General features: G+C 40.3%; 1 protein-coding gene across 1 annotated transcript in view; it reads left to right on the plus strand.

Annotated features, from left to right (window-relative positions):
* Positions 1 to 27,508, plus strand: part of LOC150078126 (tyrosine-protein phosphatase non-receptor type 12-like) — a 115,608-nt gene that overhangs the window by 49,972 nt on the left and 38,128 nt on the right. Inside the window, exon 3 of the mRNA XM_090384472.1 lies at positions 11,373 to 11,449. Coding sequence (XP_090240598.1) covers positions 11,373 to 11,449 — 77 coding nt within the window. The remainder of the gene's footprint in view (positions 1 to 11,372; positions 11,450 to 27,508) is intronic.

The following is a 27,508-nucleotide window of genomic DNA, read 5'->3' on the forward strand; positions in this document are numbered from 1 at the left end:
CATAAGCTTGCTTTCTTGCATTGTCTGCCTCTGGTAATGCTAATACAGCCCATGTATTTACTTGTTCTTTCATTATTCCCCGCAGTTATTGAAATCCCCAGCACCTTGCATGAATTACTTTCACCTCTGCCTGCAGATACTGTTAATCTGTCTTTGTATCCCCCCAAGGTAACAGCTTTTTTGACCCACCTAACATTGCTCCAATAGCATCAGAAAATATTCTTGCATCCTTTGCACATGAACAAAAAGGTGTAACCAATTTTAAATGAGCAATACAAACAATAGGAAACTAATAATCCATTCTTTTCTTTTGCAGATTGTGACAGTTGTCCTGAAGTTCAAATAGAGAGGTAACAAATGGATCCCATGACCAAAGCACAGATAGTGGAGTGGTTTATTGAAACCCGGTCTGAAACACAGGTTCAGCGTAATTTCAGGAGTAAATACGGGATAAAGCCACCAACCCGTAACAGCATCAGAAAGTGGTATCAGTTATTCGAGGAAACAGGTAGCGTCCATCCTAAGAAAAGCCCTGGTTGACCAGCATTGATGCAGGAAACAGTGGAAGCTGTGAGAGACGCATTCGTTCATAGTCCTCGAATATCCGTTAGAACAGCAGCAGAGCAACTGGCCATCCCCCAGACTTCAGTGCATAGAGAATTGTCTCATTTGGATGCATTGGAGAATAGTTGCAAAGAAAATTGAAAATGCACCCTTATAAACTGCTCTGCTGCTGCAGATTCTCCAGCAGCAGAGCAACTGGCCATCCCCCAGACTTCAGTGCATAGAGAATTGTCTCATTTGGATGCATTGGAGAATAGTTGCAAAGAAAATTGAAAATGCACCCTTATAAACTGCTCTGCTGCTGCAGATTCTCCAGCAGCAGAGCAACTGGCCATCCCCCAGACTTCAGTGCATAGAGAATTGTCTCATTTGGATGCATTGGAGAATAGTTGCAAAGAAAATTGAAAATGCACCCTTATAAACTGCAGATTCTCCAGCACATAACCTGGGATGACCATGTGAAACGTAAACAATTCGCAGAAGACATGTTGGAGAAAATGGAACAAGATGAACGTGTAATGACACGGATTTGTTTTACGGATGAGTGCACATTTCATGTTTCGGGAAAGGTGAATAAGCAAAATGTCAGAATTTGGAGGACTGAAAACCCACACTGCGTGCAGGAGTATCAGCGATATAGCCCAAAGGTGAATGTGTGGTGTGGCATCATGGTTGATTGTGCTATTGGACCCTTTTTCTTTCAAGAAGTGACTGTGAGAGTGTATAATTACCAGGACATGCTTGAGCTTTATGTGTATCCTCTATTGAATGAACTGCCAAATGGGGTTATTTTCCCACAGGATGGAGTACCGCCACATTGGACTTTGAGTGTGAAGAGGTCTGTTGATGACGTTTCCTGACTGTTGGAATGGGCGTGATGGTCCCATTGCATGGCCACCACATTCACCAGATTTATCCCCTTGTGATTTCTTCTTATGGGGATTCATCAAAGACACCTGTTGCAGACATCGCAGACTTAATACAAATGCAATTACCATGATTAAGCGTGACATCCTTGAAAAAACATGGGATGAACTTTATTACCGATTAGATATTGTTCGTGTGACAAGTGGTGCACATGTTGAATGTCAGTAAAAACCTCAACTGTTTTTCTCACATTTAGCGCAGGTTTTGTGTTTCTATCATTAAAATTACATTTGTTACAAACATTTAAAATTGGTTACACCTTTTTGGGACACCCTGTGTGATGGCAAAAAGATGGTAAAAATTTTCAAAAAATTTATCCATTTCCATGAGCATAAAATTCTACCTTCTGGAATTTATAATTTCATACCAGTAGGTGATTATGCGCATGTATGGTGCTCTACCATTAATATTCAGACACCTGCATAGCTACAAATAACATTTATTTACAGGAAAACTAATAAAATGTGTGCTGAAACCTTTAGCCTTTGTGACAGTCTCTATTCTTATTGATCCCCTCACCGTTTTTTTTTTTTTTTTTTGTAAATGTTCTCCGATATTTTCTCACATTCAATCCTCAAAAAGTGACCAGTTCAGCTATATTTTTGGAAAATCTCTTCTTCTATCCACATAATGATCCAATTCATCTCTCTATAGGATTGGGCTCTGGGCTGGCCAGTCCAACTTTTTGATGCACATGTTCTCAAACCAGTCTGTAACAATGCAAGACATATGATGTGGAGCATTGTCTTGCTGAGACAGGTATGGGCTTTCCCCATTGTGCTCTCACAATGTAAGTAATGCATTATTGTCCAGGATATCTAAGTAGAACTCAGCATTTATTCTGGAACAGTTAGTTGTTTTGTCCAAAATAACCAATGGTACCAGGCCAAACCATGAAAACCAGCCTCAGACCATTGTGCTCTCTCCACCAAATTTTATTATCATGTCGATACAATCTTGGAGGTAGCATTGGTTGCACCCAGGTATCATCACACTCTCAGACTATATACTGTGACTTGTTATTCCAAAGCACAACTTTCTGTTGATCTACCATCCAAGAATAGTGGGCTAAGAATAGATGGCATTAGTCTGTCATTAGTTGGAGTGATTATGGCTTGTGGATGGTTGCATAACTTTGATAACCCATGTCATGCAGCATCCTGTGCACTGTACTGGTGCTGACATGTGTCTTAATTGTCTCACTGAGGACCTATGTCTGCTGCAGTGCTAGCCTGTGTTTTCTGTGGGCTCTGGCATCACATTCTGTCAGCTTTGAAGGTTTTCTGGGTAATTTTTTTTTGATGGTTTCAGCACTAGTCTACTTCTGTTTGCAGATCACATCACCAGTCATCAGCCCGGGAATCTTCAGTGCCATTGAAGTGTTACGTACAGACTGATTGCTTATGTGGTATCCTATTATCATTTGCACTGGATGTCTGTTAGCCCTGTCAATCACAGAATCTTGCATTTTCAATTGTACTGCTGTCTGCTTGAAGGCGTACGAGCATTTTTATAGTTGTCTGACATGTGACTTAGTTAGGATGTGACTAACTTAATTAGGATGTGGAGGGGTGTCTGGATATTAATGGTAAGCTAGTGTGTATATATGTGAACACACCTAAAATACTTTTTTTTATATTACAAACTATTTATAGGTGGTTTTATGCTAGCATATGTTCCTGTGTGTGTCACTTATTCACCATTGTTGCTCTAGTTGGAACTTGTTAGTCAATGATAGATCACAGCATGCTGTAACATATACTAGCAGGACATTGTTATAATATAAATATCACTAAGCTACAGAGTGACACATTTCTACATTAGATTCTACATAAGAATATAATGATTTATATTTAATATAAACCTTGAAGTAAATTGTTTCTGTGTGTTTCTCTATTTCAGCCTATGCAGATGAAATATTTATTGGCAAAAACTGAAATGTTGCATCAGTGTGTTAATAACTCTCCATTTTCTGTCAGGTTTGCCCGTGCGGGTAGCACAATTGATACAATCACCATCTTCCCCATACCAGGCAGAAAAAATCCAAGTTCGAATCCCATTAATGATGCAAGCAATTTTTATTGGCCTTTTTCACAATGTGGCTGAGTTTGTTGGTCTTAGGCAAGGTTAGCATCCTGCCAGAAACCATGGTTTTTCATCCAGTAAACAGACAGTTCAGTCACAGAAGCACACAGTTTATAAACAATATATATACTAAGTGTATATATACTTAGTGTGTGTATATATATATATACAATATATATACACTAAGCCTGATATACCTTTATCAATATCGTTGATAAATATACAAAACAACAGTGGACCCAACACCGAACCCTGTGGGACTCCACTAATAACATTAGTCCACGAAGAGCAGCACTGATTGATTACCACCCTCTGTCTTCTCCCACTCAACCATCCTTTTATCCATTGTAGTAATTTACCCTTAATACCATTCTGCTCCAATTTGTACAGTAGTCTTCCATGTGCAACAGTTTTTTTTTTTTTTTATGTGAACCCCAAACACGAGAGGTATTAGAACCTATAGTACTTAGTAGCTTGCTTGGGTTGGAGGTTGAGAAGATGAAAGAAGATATTTGTTGACATTGGACTTGAACCTCTGTAGATTGTAATTTTCAGGAAATACGTATGAAGGAAGGTTGTTCCAGAAAACGGCAGTTGAATGAATAAATGAGGAAGATGAAAAGTTGGTTCTGTGGGTTTGAAGTTGGACAGTAAATGGATGTTGGCTGGTGGCGGCACGTGTTTGGACTGTTTTGAAAGAGAGAGCGGGAATTATAGAAGCCAGTTCAGAAGAACAGTGCCCATGGAAGTATCTGTAGAAGAGGCATGCAGCAGAAACAGTACGTCTATGAGAAAGCGAGTGGAGAGACTCTGTTAGAGATGAATCATTAATTAACCTAACTGCCCTCTTCTGAATGGAATCAAGAAGCCTGAGAGAGGTTTTGGGGCACCACCCCAGATGTGGGAACAATATTCCATGGCAGGGAGGATTTGCGATTTGTACAGAGTGAGCAGCTGTTTGGAAGAAAAGTAACACCGAGAGCGAAAGAGAAAACCAAGTTTTTTAGATGCAGAGGAAGAATTACCTGAAGATCGGCATTTAAGGAATTGGTAGCAGATTTTCGAGAAGTTGAAGCTGATTGAGCAGGACAAGGTTTCTCAAAATGGAAAGTTGAATGCAATGTGCTATCATCGGCAAAACTATGGATAGGATTTCCAGTCAATGGAAGAAGGTCATTGATATACAAAAGGAATAGAGTGGAGGAAAGAACTGAACCTTGGGGCACACCGGCATTAGTGGAGAAGTTAGAAAACAGAGTGCCATCTACCATCACCCTCAGTGAGCGATCAGAGAGAAAACTGGATAACCAATTACTAAAAACAGTTGGCAAACCATAAGATGGAAGCTTGTTTAGAAGACCTTTATGCCAAACACGATCAAAAGCCTTTGAGATGTCAAGAGCAACTACTTGTGTTTCACCGAACCTTTCCATTGAATTAGTCCATAAATGGGTAACATAAGCCAGAATATCACCAGTGGATCGACACTGATGGAATCCATACTGGCGATCGTTGATCAGACGGAAGGTTTCTAGGTAGTTTAAGAGTTGGCGGTTAATTGATTTCTCCATTACTTTAGCAAGAGTAGAAGTAATTGCAATGGGACGATAATTGGATGGGAGGGATTTGTCACCCTTTTTAGGAACTGGCTGGATATGAGCAAATTTCCAAGCAGAAGGAAAAACACCTTTGGAATAAGAAAGTGAAAAAAGGCGGCAAAGAATAGGAGTAAGTTCAGGAGCACAGGTTTTGAGAACAAGTGGAGAAATACCATCAGAACCTGGAGCTTTCTTAGCATCAAGATTCATCAAAATCCTTCTGATCTTTTGACGGAAGACCACAGGAGGCATTGAATGAAGCGTGTTGGGAATGGTGGGAGGTGTTTTACCAAGATCATTAATACATGAGCTGGAAGAAAATTGGGATGCTAGCAGGTCAGCTTTATCCTTGGCTGAAGGGACAACAGAACCATCTGGTTTGGACAGAGGTGGGAGCAGAGATGGGCAAAAGTTGCGGCCAATAGCTTTGGCAAGAGACCAGAATGCTTGGCTACCATTAGGGCAAGAAGCAAGTTTTCTACTCTTAGCCTGTTCAAACTCTAGTTTGGACTGATTAATAACTGCTTTACAATTGTTGCAGGCGCCTCCGTAGCCAGGTGGGCAGGAGCAACAGTGCGTAGCACACGCTTCTTGATTAGACCGGGGTTCGAGCCCGTGACCACCAAATACGGAGGATGCGGAAAGGTCAGGGAATGACCACCGCATATCCCTGGAGCAATATGGCTTTAGTTGCTAATGCTCCTAAAAAACCAAATAACAACAACAACAATTGTTGCGAGCTTTTATGTAGGCAGAAAATGAAACTGAAGAATTAGAAACAAGCCAATTACGATATGCAACATTCTTCTCTTGAACAGCCTTAGCACATTTATTGGAAAACCAAGGTTTAGATAAGGGACGAGATTTTAAAGTGGAGTGTGGGATAAAGGATTCCATTCCTGCAAGAATAATTTCACTGACACGATCTGAGCAAACGTTGACATCAGAAGTTTTGAAACAGTAATCCGACCAAGGAAAAGAAGAAAAGAAGTCTCGCAGGTCATCCCATTTTGCATTCTTGTAATGCCAAACAACACGAGGTTGGGAATAGCCATGAGATAAAGATTCCATTGGAGAAGAGACAATCACCAAGTTGTGATCTGAAGTGCCTAAAGGACCTGTCACTTCGACCGTGTACTTGGAAGGGTTGTTTGTGAGAAAAAGATCAAGCATATTGGCTGTATGCTTAGGATTGTCCGGTATTCTTGTAGGTAAATGAACAATCTGTGCTAGGTCATTAGTAATTGCAAAAGCCTCAGCGTCTTGACCTGCTGGGTCGGTGTGACTAGAAAACGGAAGCCGGCTGGAGTTGTAAACATTAAAATCACCAAGGAAAATTACCTCACTGTTAGGAAAGTTGGACTGGAGAAAGTCAAGTTGCAAAGAGAGGAAGTCAAAGAGCTCCAAGTGATTAGTTGAATTGGGAGAATGGTAGAGACAACAGATGAATTTGACACAGTGAGGTAGAGAGATTTTAAGCCAGAGAAGATCAAAGAGAGGAGATTCCAAATTGCGAAGTCTCTGACAGGGAATATCAGAACAGACATATGCACATGTACCACCTTTGAGGCCAAAGGAATCATACAGCGAATAATTTGGGCATCTGAGATGAGCAGTAGTTGAATCAACCGATAACTGAGATTCTGTCAGAAAAAGTACATGGGGTTTGGCAGACTGCAAGTGGAAATGGACATCGTTGAGATTAGAATTGAGACCACGTATATTTGTGAAATGAATTAGGAAGTCCTTGGGAGGTTTAGATCTTTTCGCAGATAAGCTTGCTCTATTAGTTTGACAATTCATGGTGTATTCAATAGTAAGAAAAAGTGGGTGGGACATGCTGTATGAAGTAATGAAATTTTTGGATATGGCGTACACGTGGTAAGAATATACCCAGATCCTTGACATAACGTGGCCTCGACAATGCTCCCAGCATACACACTACTCGGACTCCCTCCAGTCACTATCTGGCAGAGTAGAGGTAGCAAGATTATACACTAGCTGATCCGGAAGCCTCCTAGAGAGTTACCAATAGGTTCGGTCCGGTCCGGTGTACTAACTAGCGGCTGGCCTGTGAACACCGTTTTAGAGCTGTACCCTTGAAATGTAAGGAATATTGGATCTTGCCATGACGTTCATCATAACCTCAAAAGTCATCAATCATACTGCATGATGGAAGAGCTAGGGAAGTGTTGACTGGAACTTAGCTCTAGAGACTAAACATGGGTTCCACCACTTCAAGCCTCCAATAAGCAAAGTGGTGGTATTTCACCGGTTGATGAGTCATCTACCACCTAGTACTGCCTGGTAACATAGAGGGACGGCGTTCCTCCATGTGGTGTGGGCGCCACACCTCGACCCCTGCTTACATTGGTTCACACCTGGGTGATCACCCACCATGTACTTGTGCATGGAGGTTATACCTAGGATTACTAACAGTCCTACCATCGTGAAGGTGCAAGCAGAGGATTTGGCTGTTACAGACTGTCCGGACTTCGCGAAATTGGGTCCACTTGACTTGAGTGTCACCCGAATATCAGTACCATCAGCGTTTTAGAGTAGCAAGTACAGCTTGTCTGGCATATCTGAGAGAATGTCTGTGACAACCTCAAGGACCAAACAAGGACAAGGAACAGTGTCAAAAGCTTTCCTGAAATCCAAGTAAATGATATCAGAATTATTTTTTGCATCCAGTTCCTTTGTAACCACATCATAATAACCAATCAAATTTGTCAGACAAGACTTCCCTTAAGAAACCCATGCTGTGTCTGAATTATTGCTGCAGTCTTCTCTAGATGATCCTGCAATGCATCTTTAACCAGTGACTCCATAATTTTACCTCGAACAGAAGTTAAACTAACTGGTCTATAATTACTCGTGTCACCCTTCGATCCCCCTTTGTAAATTTGGGATACATTTGCACATCTCCAGTCTGTGGGGACCTCCCCTGAATCCAAGGATGCTCTCATAATTATGGCTAAGGGTTTGCTTATTTCCTTTACCGCCTCCTTTAATATAACTGGATAATCCCATCCACCCCAGGTGCCTTTCTTATGTTTAACTTCAACAATTTCTCCTCCACTTTGTTCTCTGTTATTACAAAATCATTAAGCACCCTGCTACAATTTGATAACCTCCTGGCATTTTCAAACCTTAATAACTCCCTATGTATGAATGTAAATGCAAAATACTCATTCAGTTTATTTGCTATCTGAGTAGGATCATCAACAGTTGAACCATCGATATCAAGTTGACCAATCAGATTCATCCCTTTCCTTATAAAATGCTTGTGGTGCCTTAGATCACAGGCATAATCCTGAACTAGAAACTTTATATAGACTAGTGAAAACATTGTTTAAAGCCATGCTGTTGCATAATAGCAATATCTCCTCATCGATACCAATGGACATGCTATCATTTCCTTTCCTTTTGAAGGAAACATGAAAATATGGAATTCTTCCTAAAAAAATTAATTGCACAAGCTAAAACTGGAAAATCTGTTGCAATTTTAAAGGGGTTGCACTTTTACAAAGTTTACAATTTGGTTGTCCCATAATTTTGCAGTTTCTTGTGTAAACAAGAGATGAGATTTCCATTATATTATGAAGAATTAGACATTTTGAACAGCATATATTTGTGGATTTTACCATCCACTGCTAATTGAAAGAGTAAATATATTGTCCCCTCACAGTCTTGTCTAGATGATCCTGCAATGCTTCTTTAACCAGGGATTCCATTATTTTCCCCGGAACAAAAGTTAAACTAATAGGTCTGTAGTTACGTGTATCACCTTTTGAACCTCCTTTGTGAATTGGTGATATATTTGCACACCTCCAGTCCATGGGGACCTCCCCTAAGTCCAAGAAAGCTCTCATAATTATGTCTAAGTGTTTGCTTACTTCCTTTCCTGCCTCCTTTAATATAACTGGATAGATCCTGTCCACCCCAGCTGCCTTTCTTCTGTTTAACTTCAACAATTTCTCCTCCATTTTGCTCTCAATTATTACAAAATCACTTAGCTCCCTGTTAGCGTTTGATAAACTTCTGACACTCTCCTCATTGAATAACTCCTCATGTGTGAATGTAGATGCAAAATACTCATTCAGTTTATCAGCTACCTGAGCATGATCATCAATAGTCAACCCATCTATGTTAAGTGGTCCAATCTGATTCATCCCTTTCTTTCTAGAGTTTACATAAGTAAAGAACTCCTTGCTGTTTTTCTTTGCATCCTTTGCCAAAGATTTCTCATCTGCCTTTGCCTTCCTAATCTCCTTTGTGACTTGATTACAGCAGACTAGTTTATACCTGCCATAGGCTTCTGAGTCGCTTGATAATTTATATGCATCCCATGCATTTTTCTTCTCTGTTACGAGTCTCATTACTTCATTAGATAACCATTTAGGCCTAAACCTTGAACAGTATTTCTTAGTTGGATTGAAAAGCCTAGTAGCCTCCAAAATTAAGTCCCTGAAGGCTTCCCATTTAGAATTCACTGTTGGTAACATCATCAGTTGATCCCACTGTATAGAATTTAAAAACTGTCTGAGACCGCTGTAGTCACCTTTACGAAAGCAAAAGCCCTTCCCTTTAGCTTTGATGGTAGTTACATCTTTAAATAATTCCCACATCAATACATTGTGATCATTGTCACCCAGTGGTTCCTTTATCTGCAGATTCTTAATGCATGAAGAATCACTACTGATAGTCAGATCAAGAGTATTACTCCCTCTAGTTGCCTCTCGAACATGCTGATATAGAAAACAGTCATCCAATAAATCCACAAAAGCCTTGCTAGTGTGTATGTGACCAACCCACAAATTCCCACAAGATCTGGGAAATTAAAATCCCCCATTATAAGACTCTCTGATTTACTGGCCCACTCTGTTTCCCTGTACAGTTTCTTATTATACTCATCAGAGTCATTAGGCCTATATCACACTCCTACTCTGAATTTTGATCTCCCAATGCTTATATCACACCAAACTGACTCAACACTGCACTGTCCAGCAAGGCGCCTCCGTAGCCAGGTGGGAAGGAGCAGCAGTGCGTAGCACACACTTCTTGATTAGACCGGGGTTCGAGCCCGTTACCACCAGATGCGGAAAGGTCAGGAAATGACCAACGCATATCCCGGAGCAATATGGCCTTAGTTGCTAATGCTCCTAAAAACCAAATAACTAACTAACTAGCACTGTCCAGCGATGATGACTGGCTTCACCTCCTTGGACTTTGTGTGTTTCTTAACTATTAGTATAACCCCTCCTCCCTTCCTATCCTGTTTATCCTTTCTGTACACATTGTACTCCCCAAATTCCAGTTCTGCATTCCTTATATCTGTGTGACACCACGTCTCTGATATCCCAACAATATCTGCCTTTGATGTTTTGAGCAATACCTTAAATTCATCAAATTTATTTACCAAACTCATAGCATTGGTGTACATGCAAGTATACATGCACCTGTTCCTATTTTTAGGTACCCTAACACAACCCATGTGTTTACTTGTACCGCAATGACTCCCAGCAGTCTCTGAAATACCCTACATCTTGTTTTTCAGGCTGCTGCTCATTCCAGTAGAAGCAGTGCAAGAATCAGTTTCACCTCTGCCAGTGGCTACTGTTAATCTGTTACATAAGTGTTAGTTCTTGTAGCCCCCCAAGCTAGCATTTTCTGGCCCCCCCTTACACTGCCTTGATAACATCAGCGAATATTCTTGCACTCTTTCTATTTAAGTGTATCCCATCCCTGTAGAAGCAGTCTCTCCTGTTAACAAGTACAGTCCAGGCTGAAAAAAATTCTACCCCTTGAGCTTTGCACAATCTTTCCAGGGCCGAATTGATCGACAAGGCTCTCATCATATACTCCCTCCTATCGTGTGTGGGCAGAATTGCAGACAATTTCAAATTCAACCCTTTTGCTGAACTTTTAATTGTTTTCTTGTACATCAAATATCAGTAAACCAAGAGGAGATTGTTCATAACTCCTGCAGGTGTACATCATAAGTTCGAGAGGTAAATACAAAATGAAATCAAATCATGTAAATTTAAATTCATGAGGTTTAGTTTAAATATATATCTTATAATTGTCTGCATTACAGTTATAAGTAGTGGCATAAAGAGGCAATTTTTTGAATTCAGAGAAAAACTCAGATTACTTTTCGTGATAACATATATATTCGTTTTTATTAAAAACTAGATGATTACTCCAGAGTGGTACTTTCAGAATACCCTGGGATTCCTGGATCTGATTACATCAATGCTAACTGTATTAAAGTAAGTATTTATATCATTTATATTTATTTTGAATTTTTTTTTATTTTCATGTTAATTATGAAAATAAAACACATCCAAAAGTTGTTAAATTTTAAAAACAAGCTATTAATTTCAATTAAAAGCATTGTTTATGTGGTCAGTTATGTGGTCTTTATATATTATTAATACTGATTTTCAACATGAAGTGTGTTTTTCCTTAGTACTCCCATTTCACAAAATTCATTTACTTAATGGTCTGTCTGTTCGTGTTGACTCCAGAACTTCTCATACTGATTGAGAAGTTCTGGCGTTAGAAGTTTCCTAGATCATGCTGCAGTGGGCAGTTTATGGCAGTTTCTACATTGTTCTACCCCACCCCAATGCCAATACTTCCCTGCATGTCAGATAGATATATATAAAGCAAACCTCCTAGGTACGTCAATCAGTCACAGTTATGCCTAGATCATACTGCACAGTTTATGACAGTTTATATATATTGTTCTTCTTCCCTGCCCACACCTGCTCCCTGCATGTCAGATATATAAAGCAGACATCTAGGTAGGTCAATCAGTCAAAGTTGTGGTATTTATTTATTAGTAAATGTGGGCTCTTTTTATAGTGTTATATCAGTTCCAGTTGAATGTGCACTGAAAAAAATTAGGTGATTAGGACAAGAAGTGGGCTTTTCATATATGCTGCACAAGTTATTGATGTTAAAAATGTCTTTACTGGTGTTATTTCAAAATTTTGTAATGAAAAACCATCATCCGAAAAGTGTTATGGAACTGACGTCATCTTCAGCTTCCGCCAGAAGCAAATTATTGTAACTTGTATTGTTGCAATCATACTTGTATGATGGCAACAATAATTTATCTTCTACTGGACCAAAATTTAATGAAATTTTGCATGCAGCTTCATCTTAGCTCTATACTAGAGGAAAAACTTTCAAACCTCCGGAAATTTCAGTAGTTTTTCCAGGATAGTGGAAAATATGAACATATGATCAAGGAAATTTTCTCACGTAATAAACGGGATAATGTGGACCTATAGCATATCGTTGGAAAGCTAAGGAATTTAGAAATATTAAGGTTTTAAGATACAAAAAAAACTTTCGGAAACTGCGAACTGCATTAATTCAAAAATGCATCTGGTTTCAAGTCACCTGGTGTTTTCAAATTGAATGTAATTTTTTTCTTTCAATTAAATTCTGAGGCTGGAAAAGAGTTCTGCACATTTATGAAAGCATTCTTCAACTTGGAGATGTCATCAGATCTTTCGATAAATACTACCCACAACTGAACAACTATGGATGGTGTATTTAGTCGTGAATTAAAATCTCTTCAATGTAAAAATTATATATCCTACTTTAGTCCAATACTTTCTGGTCTGTCCAATACACAGACCAATACTTTCAGTAGCCATTATGTAATTATTATTAATAAAATAAAAACATTGTTATATTATTATCCATGCATTTTATTAATATCTGATGAGAGCCTTGTCAATCAATTCGGCCCTGGAGAGATTGTGCAAGGCTGAAGGGTTAGAATTTTTTTCAGCCTGGTCTGTGCTTGTTGACAAGAGAGACTGCTTCTACAGGGATGGGATACAATTAAATAGAAAGGGAACAAGAATATTTGCTGATGCTATTGAGGCAGTGTCAGGTGGGTTGGAAAACTGCTAGCATGCGGGGATACACAGACTGAAAGGTTAACAGTGGCCGCAGGCAGAGGCAAAAGTGATTCTTGCACTGCTTCTATTAGAATGGGCAGCAGACTGGAAAGAAAGGTAATGGAGATTTTCAGGACTGCTGGGAGTCATAGTGGAACAAGTACATACATGGACTGTGTTAGGGTGGCTAGGAGCAGGAACAGGTGCATGTATACTTGCATGTACACCAATGTTATGAGTATAGTTAATAAATTTGATGAGCTTGAAGTGCTAGTCAAGACATCAAAGGTAGATATTGTTGGGATATCAGAGACGTGGTGTCACACAGATATAGGCAGTGCAGAGTTGGAATTTGGGGAGTACAATGTGTATAGGAAGGATAGGAAGGGAGGAGGGGTTTATGCTGTTCGTTAAGAAACACACAAAATCTAAGGAAGTGCATCCAATTGATGTTGTTTGTTAGTTTGTTATTTGGTTTTTAGGAGCATTAGCAACTAAGGCCATATTGCTCCGGAGATATGCAGTGGTCATTTCCTGACCTTTCCGCATCCTCCGTATTTGGTGGTGACGGGCTCGAACCCAGTCTAATCGAGAAGCGTGTGCTATGCACTGCTGCTCCTTCCCACCTGGCTACGGAGGCGTGCCCCAATTGATGTTGGTGGACAATGCAGTATTGAGTCTGTTTGGTGTGAAATAAGCACTGGGAAAGGAAAAATGAGAGTAGGTGTGTGTGTTATAGGCCTAATGAATCTGATGAGTATAATGAGCAATTGTGCAGAGAAATAGAGTGGGCCAGTAAATCAGAATGTCTTATAATGGGGGATTTTAATTTCCCAGATCTTGTGGGAATTTGTGGGTTGGTCACTCGCAGACTAGCAAGACTTTTGTGGATTTATTGGATGACTGTTTTCTATATCAGCATGTTCGAGAGGCAACTAGAGGGAGTAATACTCTTGATCTGATTATCAGTAGTGATTCTTCATGCATTAAGAATCTGCAGATAAAGGAACCACTGGGTGACAATGATCACAATGTATTGATGTGGGAATTATTTAAAGATGTAACTACCATCAAAGCTAAAGGGAAGGGCTTTTGCTTTCGTAAAGGTGACTACAGCGGTCTCAGACAGTTTTTAAATTCTATACAGTGGGATCAACTGATGATGTTACCAACAGTGAATTCTAAATGGGATTCCTTCAGGGACTTAATTTTGGAGGCTACTAGGCTTTTCAATCCAACTAAGAAATACTGTTCAAGGTTTAGGCCTAAATGGTTATCTAATGAAGTAATGAGACTCGTAACAGAGAAGAAAAATGCATGGGATGCATATAAATTATCAAGCGACTCAAAAGCCTATTGCAGGTATAAACTAGTCTGCTGTAATCAAGTCACAAAGGAGGTTAGGAAGGCAAAGGCAGATTATGAGAAATCTTTGGCAAAGGATGCAAAGAAAAACAGCAAGGAGTTCTTTACTTATGTAAACTCTAGAAGGAAAGGGATGAATCAGATTGGACCACTTAACATAGATGGGTTGACTATTGATGATCATGCTCAGGTACGCTGATAAACTGAATGAGTATTTTGCATCTACATTCACACATGAGGAGTTATTCAATGAGGAAAGTGCCAGAGGTTTATCAAACGCTAACAGGGAGCTAAGTGATTTGGTAATAATTGAGAGCAAAGTTCAGGAGAAATTCTTGAAGTTAAACAGAAGGAAGGCACCTGGGGTGGACGGGATCTATCCAGTTATATTAAAGGAGGCAGCAAAGGAAGTAAGCAAATCCTTAGACAATATTATGAGAGCTTTCTTGGACTTAGGGGAGGTCCCCATGGACTGAAGGTTGCAAATATATCACCAATTCACAAAGGAAGTTCAAAAGGTGATACACGTAACTACAGACCTATTAGTTTAACTTGTGTTCCGGGTAAAATAATGGAATCACTGGTTAAAGAAGCATTGCAGGATCATCTAGACAAGACTGCAGTAATAGTTAAGACACAGCGTGGGTTTGTCAAATGGAGGTCTTGTCTGACCAATTTGATTGGTTACTATGATGTGGTCACAAAGGAACCGAATGCCAAAAATAATTTTGATATCATATACTTGGATTTAAAGGGCGCTGACTCTCTTTAGAAAATACAGATGCGAGTTACAGGCTCCGAAAAAAATTATAAGTGTTTGCTTTTTATTTACATAATTGTTATTTTATATTGTACTTAATACGTAGTCTTATAGTTCTAATTACGCTGGTTATTTTTATTTTAATTTATATAAACAGTTTTTGTAGATATACGTAATACTTTATAAAACCGTTATTTCGTTCAAATCTTGCAGGCAGTGATAGGGAATTCAAATTTTTAATTGAGATAGCTAGGTAGCTCTAACGTATAACTATAGAAACAGTAATACGCTTCACTGTTTCTATTAGATAGCGTAGTATTGACATTTAATTTAATTTAATTTATTGATCTTATTAATTTAAAATATCATGCCCAAACTAGAGCAGCAAAGCAACGGGAACAAAGTGGCAGGAGTGCTGTGACTCGGGAGAACTGAGGGGGGCGATTCTCCAACGCATCACAGCCTAAAGAAATGTGCAACTTGTGAAATTTTTGCCGAACTATCTGGAACGGAACATGATATTGCCATGGGGAATGTCTTTGTGTGTGTGCGAGATGTAAGGAGTGTAAGGAAATCAGGCGACAACTCAGCGTTGTTATGGGCCTATATGAGAGTTTGAAGGACAGGGTGGATGCCCTCGAAAGATCTGAATTGAAGGGCCCATCAGGCTCTCAGCTGCCCACATCAACGCCAGAGCTTTCACTTGGTCATCACGCAACACAGCGGCAACCCCCAAGGCAGATTGCGCTGGTCCCAAAAGAACTATTAGTTGTTGGTGACTCTATTGTCACGGAAACATCCTTTGTAGAAAGGATAGATGGAACAGGACCAGGGTATGTCTGCCAGGGGCAAAGGTTGATGATGTTGTAGAGCAGATATCATCTTTTAGGGGCACAAAAGGTGATATAGTTGTACACGTTGGCACTAATGATATTAAGAGTAGGAGACCGGCAGAATTACTTAACAAGTACAGGTCAATGTTGAAAAAAAAGCCGTGAATTAGGGTTGAATTTGAAAGTGTCTGCAATTCTGCCCAGACACAATAGGAGGGAGTATATGATGTGAGCCTTGTTGATCAATTCGGCCCTGAAAAGATTGTGCAAGGCTCAAGGAATAGAATTTCTTTCAGCCTGGACTGCACTTGTTAACAGGAGAGACTGCTTCTACAGGGATGGGATACACTTAAATAGAAAGGGTGCAAGAATATTTGCTGATGCTATCGAGGCAGTGTTAGGTGGGTCGGAAAACTGATAGCTTGGGGGGATACAAGGACTAATAGTTTAACAGTAGCCGTAGGCAGAGGTGAAGGTGATTCTTGCACAACTTCTATTAGAATAAGTAGTGACCTGGAGCGAGGGGTGTTGGGGGTTTCAGGGATGGATGGCAGTCATCGTGAAACAGGTGGGTATATGGGATGTGTTAGAGTGGCTGGGAATAGGAATAGGTGCATGTATACTTGCATGTATACCAATGATAGAAGTATAGTAAATAAATTTGATGAATTTGCAGTGTTGGTCAAGACATCAAAGGCGGATATTGTTGGGATATCAGAGACGTGGTGTCACACAGATATAAGGAATGCCGAACTGGAATTTGGGGAGTACAATGTGTACAGAAAGGATAGACAGGATAGGGAGGGAGGAGGTGTTATGCTGTTAATAAAGAAAAACATAAAATCAAAAGAAGTGCATCCAGTTGATATAGATGAACAGTGCACTGTTGAGTCAGTTTGGTGTGACATAAGCACTGTGAAAGTAAAAATTAGAGTAGGAGTGTGTTATAGGCCTAATGACTCGAATGAGTACAATGAACAATTGTACAGAGAAATAGAGTGTGCTAGTAAATCGGAATGTCTTATAATGGGGGATTTTAACTTCCCAGATATTGACTGGAACTTGTGGGTTGGGCACTCACACACTAGTCAGACTTTTGTGGATTTATTGGATGATTGTTTTCTGCAGCAGCATGTTCGAGAGGCAACCAGAGAAAGTAATACTCTTGATCTGGTTATCAGCAGTGATCATTCATGTATTAGGAATTTGCAGATAAAAGAACCACTAGGTGGCAGTGATCACAGTGTACTGACGTGGGATTTACTTAAAGATTTAATTACCATCAGGGGTAAAGGAAAGGGTTTTTGCTTCCGTAAAGGTGAGTACAGTGGTCTCCGACAGTTTTTAAATTCTGTACAGTGGGGATCAACTGACAATGTTACCAACAGTATATTCTAAGTGGGAAGCATTCAAGGAATTAATTGTGGAAGTTACTAAAAGTTTCATACCTATTAAGAAATATTGTTTACGGTTTAGGCCTAAATGGTTGTCAAATGAACTAATGAGACCCGTAACAGAGAAGAAAAATGCATGGGATGCATATAAATTATCAAGGCGACTCAGAAGCCTATGGCAGATATAAGTTAATCTGTAATCAGGTCACAAAGGAGGTTCGGCAGGCGATGGCAGATTACGAGAAATCCTTGGCAAAAGATGCTAAGAAAAACAGCAAGGATGTCTTTACTTATATAAACTCTAAAAGGAAGGGAATGAATCTGATTGGTCCACTTGACATCGATGGTTCGACTGTTGATGATCCTGCTCAGATAGCAAACAAACTGAATGAGTATTTTGCATCTACATTCACACGTGAGGAATTATTAAGGTTTGAAAATGGCAGAAGGTTATCAAATTGTAGCAAGATACTTAATGATTTTGTAATAACTGAGAGCAAAGTGGAAGAGAAATTGTTGAAGTTAAACGTAAGAAAAGCACCTGGGGTGGATGGGATCTATCCAGTTATATTAAAGGAGGCGGCAAAGCAACTAAGCAAACCCTTAGCCATAATTAAGAGAGCATCCTTGGACTCAGGGTCGGTTCCCACGGACTGGAGATGTGCAAATGTATCCCCAATTCACAAAGGGAGATCGAAGGGTGACACGAGTAATTACAGACCAGTTAGTTTAACTTCTGTTCTGGGTAAAATAATGGAGTCGCTGGTTAAAGATGCATTGCAGGATCATCTAGACAAGACTGCAGCAATAATTCAGACAAAGCATGGGTTTGATAAGGGAAAGTCTTGTCTGACAAATTTGATAGGATATTATGATGTGGTTACAAAGGAACTGGATGCAAAAAATAATTTTGATATCATATATTTGGATTTCAGGAAAGCTTTTGACACTGTTGCGCATGGAAGACTATTGTACAAATTGGAGCAGAATGGTATTAAGGGTAAGTTGCTACAATGGATTAAAGGATGGTTAAGTGCGAGAAGACAGAGGGTGGTAATCAATGGGTGCTGCTCTTCTTGGACTAATGTTATTAGTGGAGTCCCACAGGGTTCGGTGTTAGGTCCACTGTTGTTTTGTATATTTATCAATGATGTTGATGAAGGTATATCAGGCTTAATGTCGAAGTTTGCCGATGATACAAAGGTTGGCAGGGTTGTTAATGACAGTAATGGCAGTGTGCTACTGCAACAGGATCTAGATAATTTGGGCAGATGTGCTAAGAAGTGGCAACTGAAGTTTAACCTTGACAAATGCAAAGTACTGCATATGGGTAGAAGTAACCCCAGAGAAACGTACCAACTGTGTGGTACTACACTTAAGGTGGTAGAAAATGAAAAAGACCTGGGAGTAATTGTGCAGGCAGATATGAAGGTCTCTGAGCAATGCAGACAGGCTGCCAGGGCAGGTCATGGGGTTTTGTCAATGATATATAGGAATTTTGCTAGCAGGGAAAAGGAGGTGATCATCCCTCTGTATAAGGCAATGGTCAGGCCATGCCTTGAGTACTGCGTACAGGTCTGGAGGCCTCATTTTAGGAAGGATGTAGATTTACTTGAGCGTGTACAGAGAAGGGCAACAAGATTGGTGAGGGGAATGAAGGGATCCTCTTACGAAGAGAGGCTTAAGTTCTGCAAATTACAGTGGCTGGAGACTAGGCACCTGCACGCTGATCTGATTGAGGTATATAAGGCTTTGAATGGGTTGAGCACGCTGAATTCTGATGGGATCGTTCCACTTGTTCAGATTACGAACCTAAGGGGGCATAAATTCAAATTAAGAAAAGACAGATGTAGAATAGATGTGCGGAAATTTGCCTTTAGCCAGCGGGTGGTTAATTGCTGGAACAAACTTCCATCTGTCGTTGTGGAAGTTGATAGGTTGAATAAATTTAAGGAGGAACTGGACAGGCGTTTGGAGGGAATGGTGTGATTTTTTTTTTTTTTGGCTGATGCTGCATAAGCTCATACATTTGCTTTCTTGCATCACATGCCACTACTACTATTTCAGGAAAGCTTTTGATACTGTTGCACATGGAAGACTGCTGTACAAATTGGAGAGATATGGTATCAAGGGTAAGCTGCTACCAATGGATAAAGGGATGGTTGAGTGGAAGACAACAGAGAGTGGTAATTAATGGACACTGCTCTTCGTGGACAAATGTTATTAGTGGAGTTCCCCAGGGTTTGGTGTTGGGCCCATTGTTGTTTTGTATATTTATCAATGATATTGATGAAGGTATATCAGGTTTAATGTCCAAGTTTGCAGATGATACAAAGGTTGGCAGGGTTGTTAACAACAGTAATGACAGTATGCTACTCCAACTGGATCTAGATAAGTTGGGAAAATGGGCTGAGAAGTGGCAATTGGAGTTTAACATGGACAAATGCAAAGTACTGCATATGGGTAGCAATAACCGAAGAGAAAAGTACCAACTGGGTGGTACTACACTCAGGGAAGTGGAAGGTGAAAACGACCTGGGGGTAATTGTGCAGCCAAATATGTAGTTCGCTGAGTAGTGCAGATGGGCTGCCAGGGCAGGTCATGGATTCTTGTCAGTGATATATAGGAATTTTGCTGGCAGGGACAGGGAGGTGATAATCCCATTATACAAGGCAATGGTCAGGCCACACCTAGACCTCAGACAATGGTGAGGCTTCCAGACTTGTACACAGTCTGGACAGGTCTGTCCAGACTGTGTACAAGTCTGTGTGTATAGTGTACAGGGCTGGAGGCCTCATTTTAGGATGTAGAGTTGCTAGAACGAGTACAAAGAAGGGCAACAAGATTGGTGAGGGGGAACAAAGGGGTGGTCTTACCAAGAAAGGCTTAAGTTCTGCAAATTGCAGTGCCTGGAGAGTAGGCACCTGCGAGGTGATCTGATTGAGGTGTATAAGGCCTTGAATGGGTTGAGCAATCTGAATGCTGATGGGATTCTTCTTCGTCTTGCTCAGTCTAAGAACCTGATGGCACAGTTTCAAATTGAGGTAAGATAGTTGTAGAATAGATGTGCGGAAATTTGCCTTTAGCCAGCGGGTAGTTGATTGGTGGAACAGGCTTCCATCTTTTGTTGTGGAAGCTAATAGCCTAAATAAATTTAAGGCTGAGCTGGACAGGCATTTGGAACGAATAGAGGGATGAAATGGGATGGTTTTTTTTTTTTTTTTTTGACTAATGCTGCATAAGCTTGCTTTCTTGCATCGTATGCCTCTGCTACTACTAATACTACTAATCTGAAAATTAAAATGTTTTTAGTGCCTGCCAATGACTCTTAAATGTCATCATCATGATCATCAGCCATTTTTATCCACTGCAGGATGAAGTTCTCTCTAGCAACTTTTCAGTTCCTTCTGTTATGTGCAGTGGCCATCCATTTACTACCTACCAACTCATGAATTTCCTCTGTCCGTCTCCATTGTTGTCTTCCTCATTTTCTTCTAGCCCCTGGTGGGTACTATTCTGTTATTTTCTTAGTTCATCTGTCATCATGTCTTCGAGCTATGTGTCCTGCCAAAGACCATTTTAGTTCTTTAGTTTTGATAAGAATGTCCTTTACTTCAGTTTGCTGCCTAATCCATGTGTTTCTCTTCTTATCTAACAGTCTGATTGCCAATATAATGGCCCCGAGTGCCAAGCGATAGTGACAAGCGATTTTCTTCCTGCGAATATATGGTGATCTCCCAAAGTGTTATAGTTTCGATTCTTTTCTAGTGTCACCTGTTCTTTTGTTTACTTGAAGAGTTTCTGTACTTTAAAGGACAAAAGTAAGAACCGAGAGAGGAAATCTACCTTTCTTTTTTATTCTATATATTCATTACTAACCCTTTATTTACTTCAACAGCCGCTTGGTCACTGGTGGCACCACTCCTGCCTCCACGTGGCGGGGCCGGTAATCTGGGGGATAAGACAACCCCCGGGGCTAAAAGGAGCAGAAATGGAAACAAGTGACTTTCCATGCTTAGAGCCGAAGAGCTCTCAAGCAAATGACATTCATGACACTGACCATGACTTCTCTCTATAGAAGAGAATGAAGAAAGACATTGGCAGACAGGAATTACCAGCATTCCTGATAATACATTCTCTGTCAACACAACCTGTGGGCAAGCTCTCCCCCTTTATCATTCAGAGATGCCTCGAACATGCCGCAGGTTCACCAAAAATGGTGAAACGTCTCCAATCTGGAGATTTATTAATAGAGACCACCAAACCTCGACACTCTGAACTATTATTAAGTTTGACATCTTTGAGTGGAATCCCAGTTCAAATCACACCACATAACACCCTCAATTCTTCAAAGGGAGTGATCACTGAATGGGATCTATTAAATGTTCCTGAAGATGAGATAGCCCAGGAACTTAAAGAACAAAAAGTCATTCAGGCAAAGAGGATCATGATCCGAAAAGATGGCAATTTAGTTCCTACCCGGAGTATAATATTAACTTTCAGTTCTCCAAACCTACCAGCTTCAGTCAAGGCAGGATATTTAAACTGTCGCGTTCGGCCATATATTCCGAACCCCCCTAAGATGTTTTAAATGCCAGAAATTTGGCCATTCCCAGACAGCATGCCGTGGAGACGCAACATGTGCAAACTGTGGGTGTAAAACTCACACAAACAGAATGTAAGGCACCAACCCCACAGTGTCCAAATTGCAAGGGCAGTCATCCGGCATACTCTAAAGACTGCGACCTCTGGAAGTTGGGGAAAAAGATACAAAAGTATAAAGTTGAAAATAAAGTTTCCTACCAAGAAGCAAGAAAACAAATAAGATTAAATAATCCAAAATGCACTTATGCCTCTGCTACTTATAGTCACCAGTCAATAGCATGTCAGACAGAAGTGTCCATCCCTCCAGATACATCGATCTCAGACTGGGCTCAATCAGTCCTCTCGGTCCAACATACATCAAAGGCAGTCGATCAATGCAGTAATATGCCACTGACAGTTCCATCCCAGAGACTTCCACATTGCCAAGCAGCGGAAAAATTAGATCCAGCTGAGGTGAAGCAATCTCACCCCTCAAGCATGGACACCGATGATACCACCAACTTAGAAGATCTGCTTGAAATACATGCAGATGATGATATGGAAGAAGGCAATGACTCAAGACGCCCAAATTTTTCAAGAAAAGAAAAATCAAAACACGAGAGATATAAACAAGCCTCTCACAAAAAGCAAACAGACTCCTCTTCTGCTCACAAAACCAAATAATGGAACAAATCATACAATGGAATTGCAGAGGTTTTTGCAGCAATATTGATGATATCTATGAACTAATTAACCGTTACAATCCTGCTGCCATATGCTTGCAAGAGACAAATCTAACAACAAAAATATCCGTTTCAGTCAAAAACTATACTATCTTCAGAAAAGATCGATCTGAAACTAACAGCCCCATGGAGGAGTAGCTATACTAGTGGAATCAGGAGTCCCCTCCAGGCACATTCCATTACAAACACCATTAGAAGCTGTTGCTACCCGTATAGTAATCGGTATCACACTGACACTAGCCTCAATGTATCTTCCGCCGAATCAATCATGTACAATTCAGCAACTGTTAAATCTAATTTCCCAATTACCACCTCTTGTTTGTTTACTAGGAGATTTTAATGGGCATCATCCATTATGGGGATCTCTGGTCTCAGACGGACGTGGCGAACTCATTGAAATGTTACTTGACCGAGAAAATTTGACGCTATTGAATAATGGCTTACCGACATATATCCATTTTCCTACTGGGTCAACCAGTGCAATAGATCTCTCAATTTGCTCTCCGATCCTCTTCCCAACTATAGAGTGGGCAGTACATGACAATCCTCTAAATAGTGACCACTATCCGCTGATCTGTAGTATTCAAACCACCCATTCCAAACAAACTGAAACAAAAACAAAATGGAAATTTTCCAAAGCAAACTGGACGAAATTTACCAGTCATGTATCTTTTGATGATGACACCATAGAGTCTTCTGCTATTGACACTGTCACCGATCATATCACAATGCAGATACTAACAGCAGCAAAAGCCGCCATCCCACAGTCTCAAATAAGAAACCATCGGCATACCAATCACTGGTGGAATGGCGATTGTAATAAAGCGAAGAGAGAAAAAAACAAAGCATGGAACACCTTCCGCAAACATCCCACCACTGCCAACCTTATTAACTTCAAGAGACTGAGAGCCAAAGCTCGTTATATCTGGCGGAAGGCGAAAAAAGACTCGTGGATAAAATTTGCCTCCTCAATCAACAAAGATACTGATACCCGAATAATCTGGGAAAAAATAAAGAAACTAAATGGTAAATATCATAAGTTGCCTTCTCCTATTATTAATTGGAATGGAAAGGAGATCTCATCTGTTGATGAAATTGCCAATGCCCTAGGAACGGTGTTCTGTGAGTTGTCCGCCTCAACTGCATATCATCCATCTTTTCAAAAAATCAAAGCTGAAGCTGAGAAAAGAAAACTAGACTTCAAGACTGCATGTCCTTTTACGTATAACCAACCACTCACAATATCTGAACTGAAAGAATTTATATATACCTCAAGAAACAGCTCTCCTGGCCCTGATGGAATCTACAATATAATGATTCAACACCTCAATCAGAAATCACTAATTTCATTGCTAAACTTTTACAATAGAATATTCTCAGAACATATATTCCCTACTTCCTGGAGACATTCTTATGTAATAGCCATACCTAAACCTGGAAAAGACCATTCGATTCCTAACAACTATAGACCAATTTCTTTAACCAGCTGCCTGAGTAAGACTTTGGAAAAAATGGTTCACCATCGACTCACCTGGTACCTTGAATCCGAAAACATAATCAGTAATAATCAATTTGGCTTTCGGAAGAATAGCTCTTCCCTAGACCTCATGACCAAAGCTGAATCCAACATAAGAAATGCATTCATCAGAAATCAACATCTCGTCATGATATGCCTTGATATAGAGAAGGCCTTTGATACCACGTGGCGCTACGGTATCCTAAGAGATCTCCAGTCCATTCATACGAGAGGCCATTTACCATATTTTATTCAAAGCTTCCTTCAGCACAGATCTTTCCAAGTGAGGTACTGGCAGGTTTTATCTCAAACATACATTCAAAAAGAAGGAGTCCCACAAGGCTCTGTTCTTAGTGCCACTCTGTTTGCAATACGAATAAACAACATCACAAACAGCATTCCAAATACCGTTGACTCGTATCTCTATGCAGATGATCTTACCATATCCTGTCATTCCCAGAATATGAACTATATTGAGAGGCATCTACAAATATCCATTAATAACATTGAATTATGGATTGCGCAAAATGGATACAAACTGTCAAGCCACAAATCTACAGCTATACATTTCTGCACGAAGCACGCAATGCATCCTGAACCCAAGTTAGCATTAGCATTAGCATTAGTAGAGGCATATGATGCAAGAAAGCAAGCTTATTCAGCATCAGCCAAAAAAAAAAAAAAAAAAAAAACCTCTCCCATTTCACCCCTCCGTTCGTTCGAAATACCTGTCCAGTTGAGCTTTAAATTTGTTTAGGCTATCAACTTCAACAACAAGTGATGGAAGTCGGTTCCACCAACCAACCACCCGCTGGCCAAAGGCAAATTTCCGCACATCTATCCGACATCCGTCCTTCCTCAATTTGAATTTATGCCCTCTGAGGTGATTATTCTGAGAAAGATGAAGAATCCCATTGGCATTGAGCATGCTCAAACCATTCAAAGCCTTATACACCTCTATCAGATCACCTCGCCGGTGCCTAGTCTCCAGACTCTGTAATTTGCAAAACTTAAGCCTTTCTTCGTAAGAGCAACCCTTTGTTCCATTTACTAATCTTGTTGCCCTTCTCTGTACCCGTTCCAGCAGCTCTACATCCTTCTTGAAATGAGGCCTCCAGACCTGTATACAGTACTCAAGATGTGGCCTAACCATTGCCTTATACAAGGGAATAATCACCTCCTTATCCCTGCTAGAAAAATTCCTGTATATCATTGACAAGACACCATGAGCTACTCTTGCAGCTCGTCTGCACTGCTCAGAGAACTTCATATCTGCCTGCACAATTACCCCCAGGTCCTTTTCATTCTCCACCACTGTCAGTGTAGTACCGCAGAGTTGATACATTGCTCTGGGGTTACTGTTACCCATATGTAGTACTTTACATTTGTCAATGTTAAACTTCATTTGCCACCTCTCAGCCCATCTGTTCAACCTTTCCAGATCCTGTTGCAGCAGCATAGCGTCAGTAGTGTCCTTAACGACCCTGCCAACCTTTGTATCATCTGCAAACTTAGACATTAAACTTGATATCCCATCATCAATATCATTCATAAACACCGAAAACAACAATGGACCCAACACTGAACCTTGAGGAACTCCACTAATAACATTAGTCCACGTTGAGCAGTGTCCATTGATTACCACTCTCTGTCTTCTGCCACTCAACCATCCCCTTATCCATAGCAGCAATTTGCCTCCAATGCCACACTGCTCCAATTTGTGCAGCAGTCTTCCATGTGCAACAGTATCAAAAGCCTTTCTAAGATCCAAATATATAATATCAAAGTTATTCCCTGCATCCAGTTCTTTTGTGACTACATAGTATCCAATCAAATTGGTCAGGCAAGACCTGCCCTTAACAAAACCATGCTGCGTCTGAGCTATAACTGAATTCTTGTCTAGATGATCCTGCAGTGCTTCTTTAACCAGTGCCTCCATTAATTTACCTGGAACAGAAGTTAAACTAACAGGTCTATAATTACTTGTGTCAGCCTTTGATCCTCCTTTGTGAATTGGGGTTACATTTGCACATCTCCAGTCTATGGGTACCTCCCCTGAGTCCAAAGAAGCTCTCATAATTATGGCTAGGGGTTTGCATACTTCTTTTGCTGCCTCCTTTAATATAACTGGATAGATCCCATCCACCCCAGGTGCCTTTTTATGTTTATCCTCAACAATCTCTCCTCCACTTTCCTCTCAGTTATTACAAAATCATCCAGCTCACTGCCAATGTTTACTTTACCTGCATCATTCTCCTTCCTGAATAACTCCTCATGCGTGAATGTAGATGCAAAATACTCGTTTAGATTGTTAGCCACCTGAGCAGGATCCTCAACTGTTGAACCATCAATATCCAGTGGACCAATCTGATTCATCCCTTTCCTTCTCGAGTTCAAGTATGTAAAGAACTCCTTTCTGTTTTTCTTTGCATCCTTTGCCAAGGATTTTTCGTAGTCTGCCTTTGCCTGCCTAATCTCCTTTGTGACTTGGTTACAGACCAACTTATATCTATCATAGGCTTCCGTGTCACCCATTAATTTGTATGTATCCCATGCATTTTTCTTCTCTGCCACATGTCTCATTAGTCCATCTGACAACCATTTAGGCCTAAACCTTGAACAATATTTCTTAGTTGGTATGTAAAGCCTGGTAGCCACCAAGATTAGTTCCTTGAATGCTTCCCATTTTGAGTTTGCTCTTGGTAACATCATCAGTTGGTCCCACTGTATAGAATTTAAATACTGTCTCAGACCATCATAGTCGCCTTTACGAAAACAAAAACCCTTCCCTTTACCTCTGATAGTAGTTACCTCCTTGAGTAAATCCCACTTCAACACACTGTGATCACTGCCACCTAGTGGTTCATTTATCTGCAGGTTCTTAATGCATGAAGAATCACTACTGATAATCAGATCAAGAGTATTGCTCCCTCTTGTTGCCTCACGAACATGCTGATGTAGAAAACAATCATCCAATAAATCCACAAAAGCCTTGCTAGTGTGCGAGTGATCAACCCACAAATTCCAGTCAATATCTGGGAAATTAAAATCCCCCATTATAAGACTCTCTGATTTACTGGCCCACTCTATTTCCCTGTACAATATATTATTATACTCATCAGAGTCATTAGGCCTATAGCACACTCCTACTCTCAATTTTGATTTCCCTATGCTTATGTCACACCAAACTGACTCGACACTGCCCTGTCCATCG

This window comes from Mastigoproctus giganteus, chromosome 11, assembly GCF_048544385.1.
Source record: "Mastigoproctus giganteus isolate SK-2022 chromosome 11, ASM4854438v1, whole genome shotgun sequence".
Lineage (NCBI taxonomy): Eukaryota > Metazoa > Arthropoda > Arachnida > Uropygi > Thelyphonidae > Mastigoproctus > Mastigoproctus giganteus.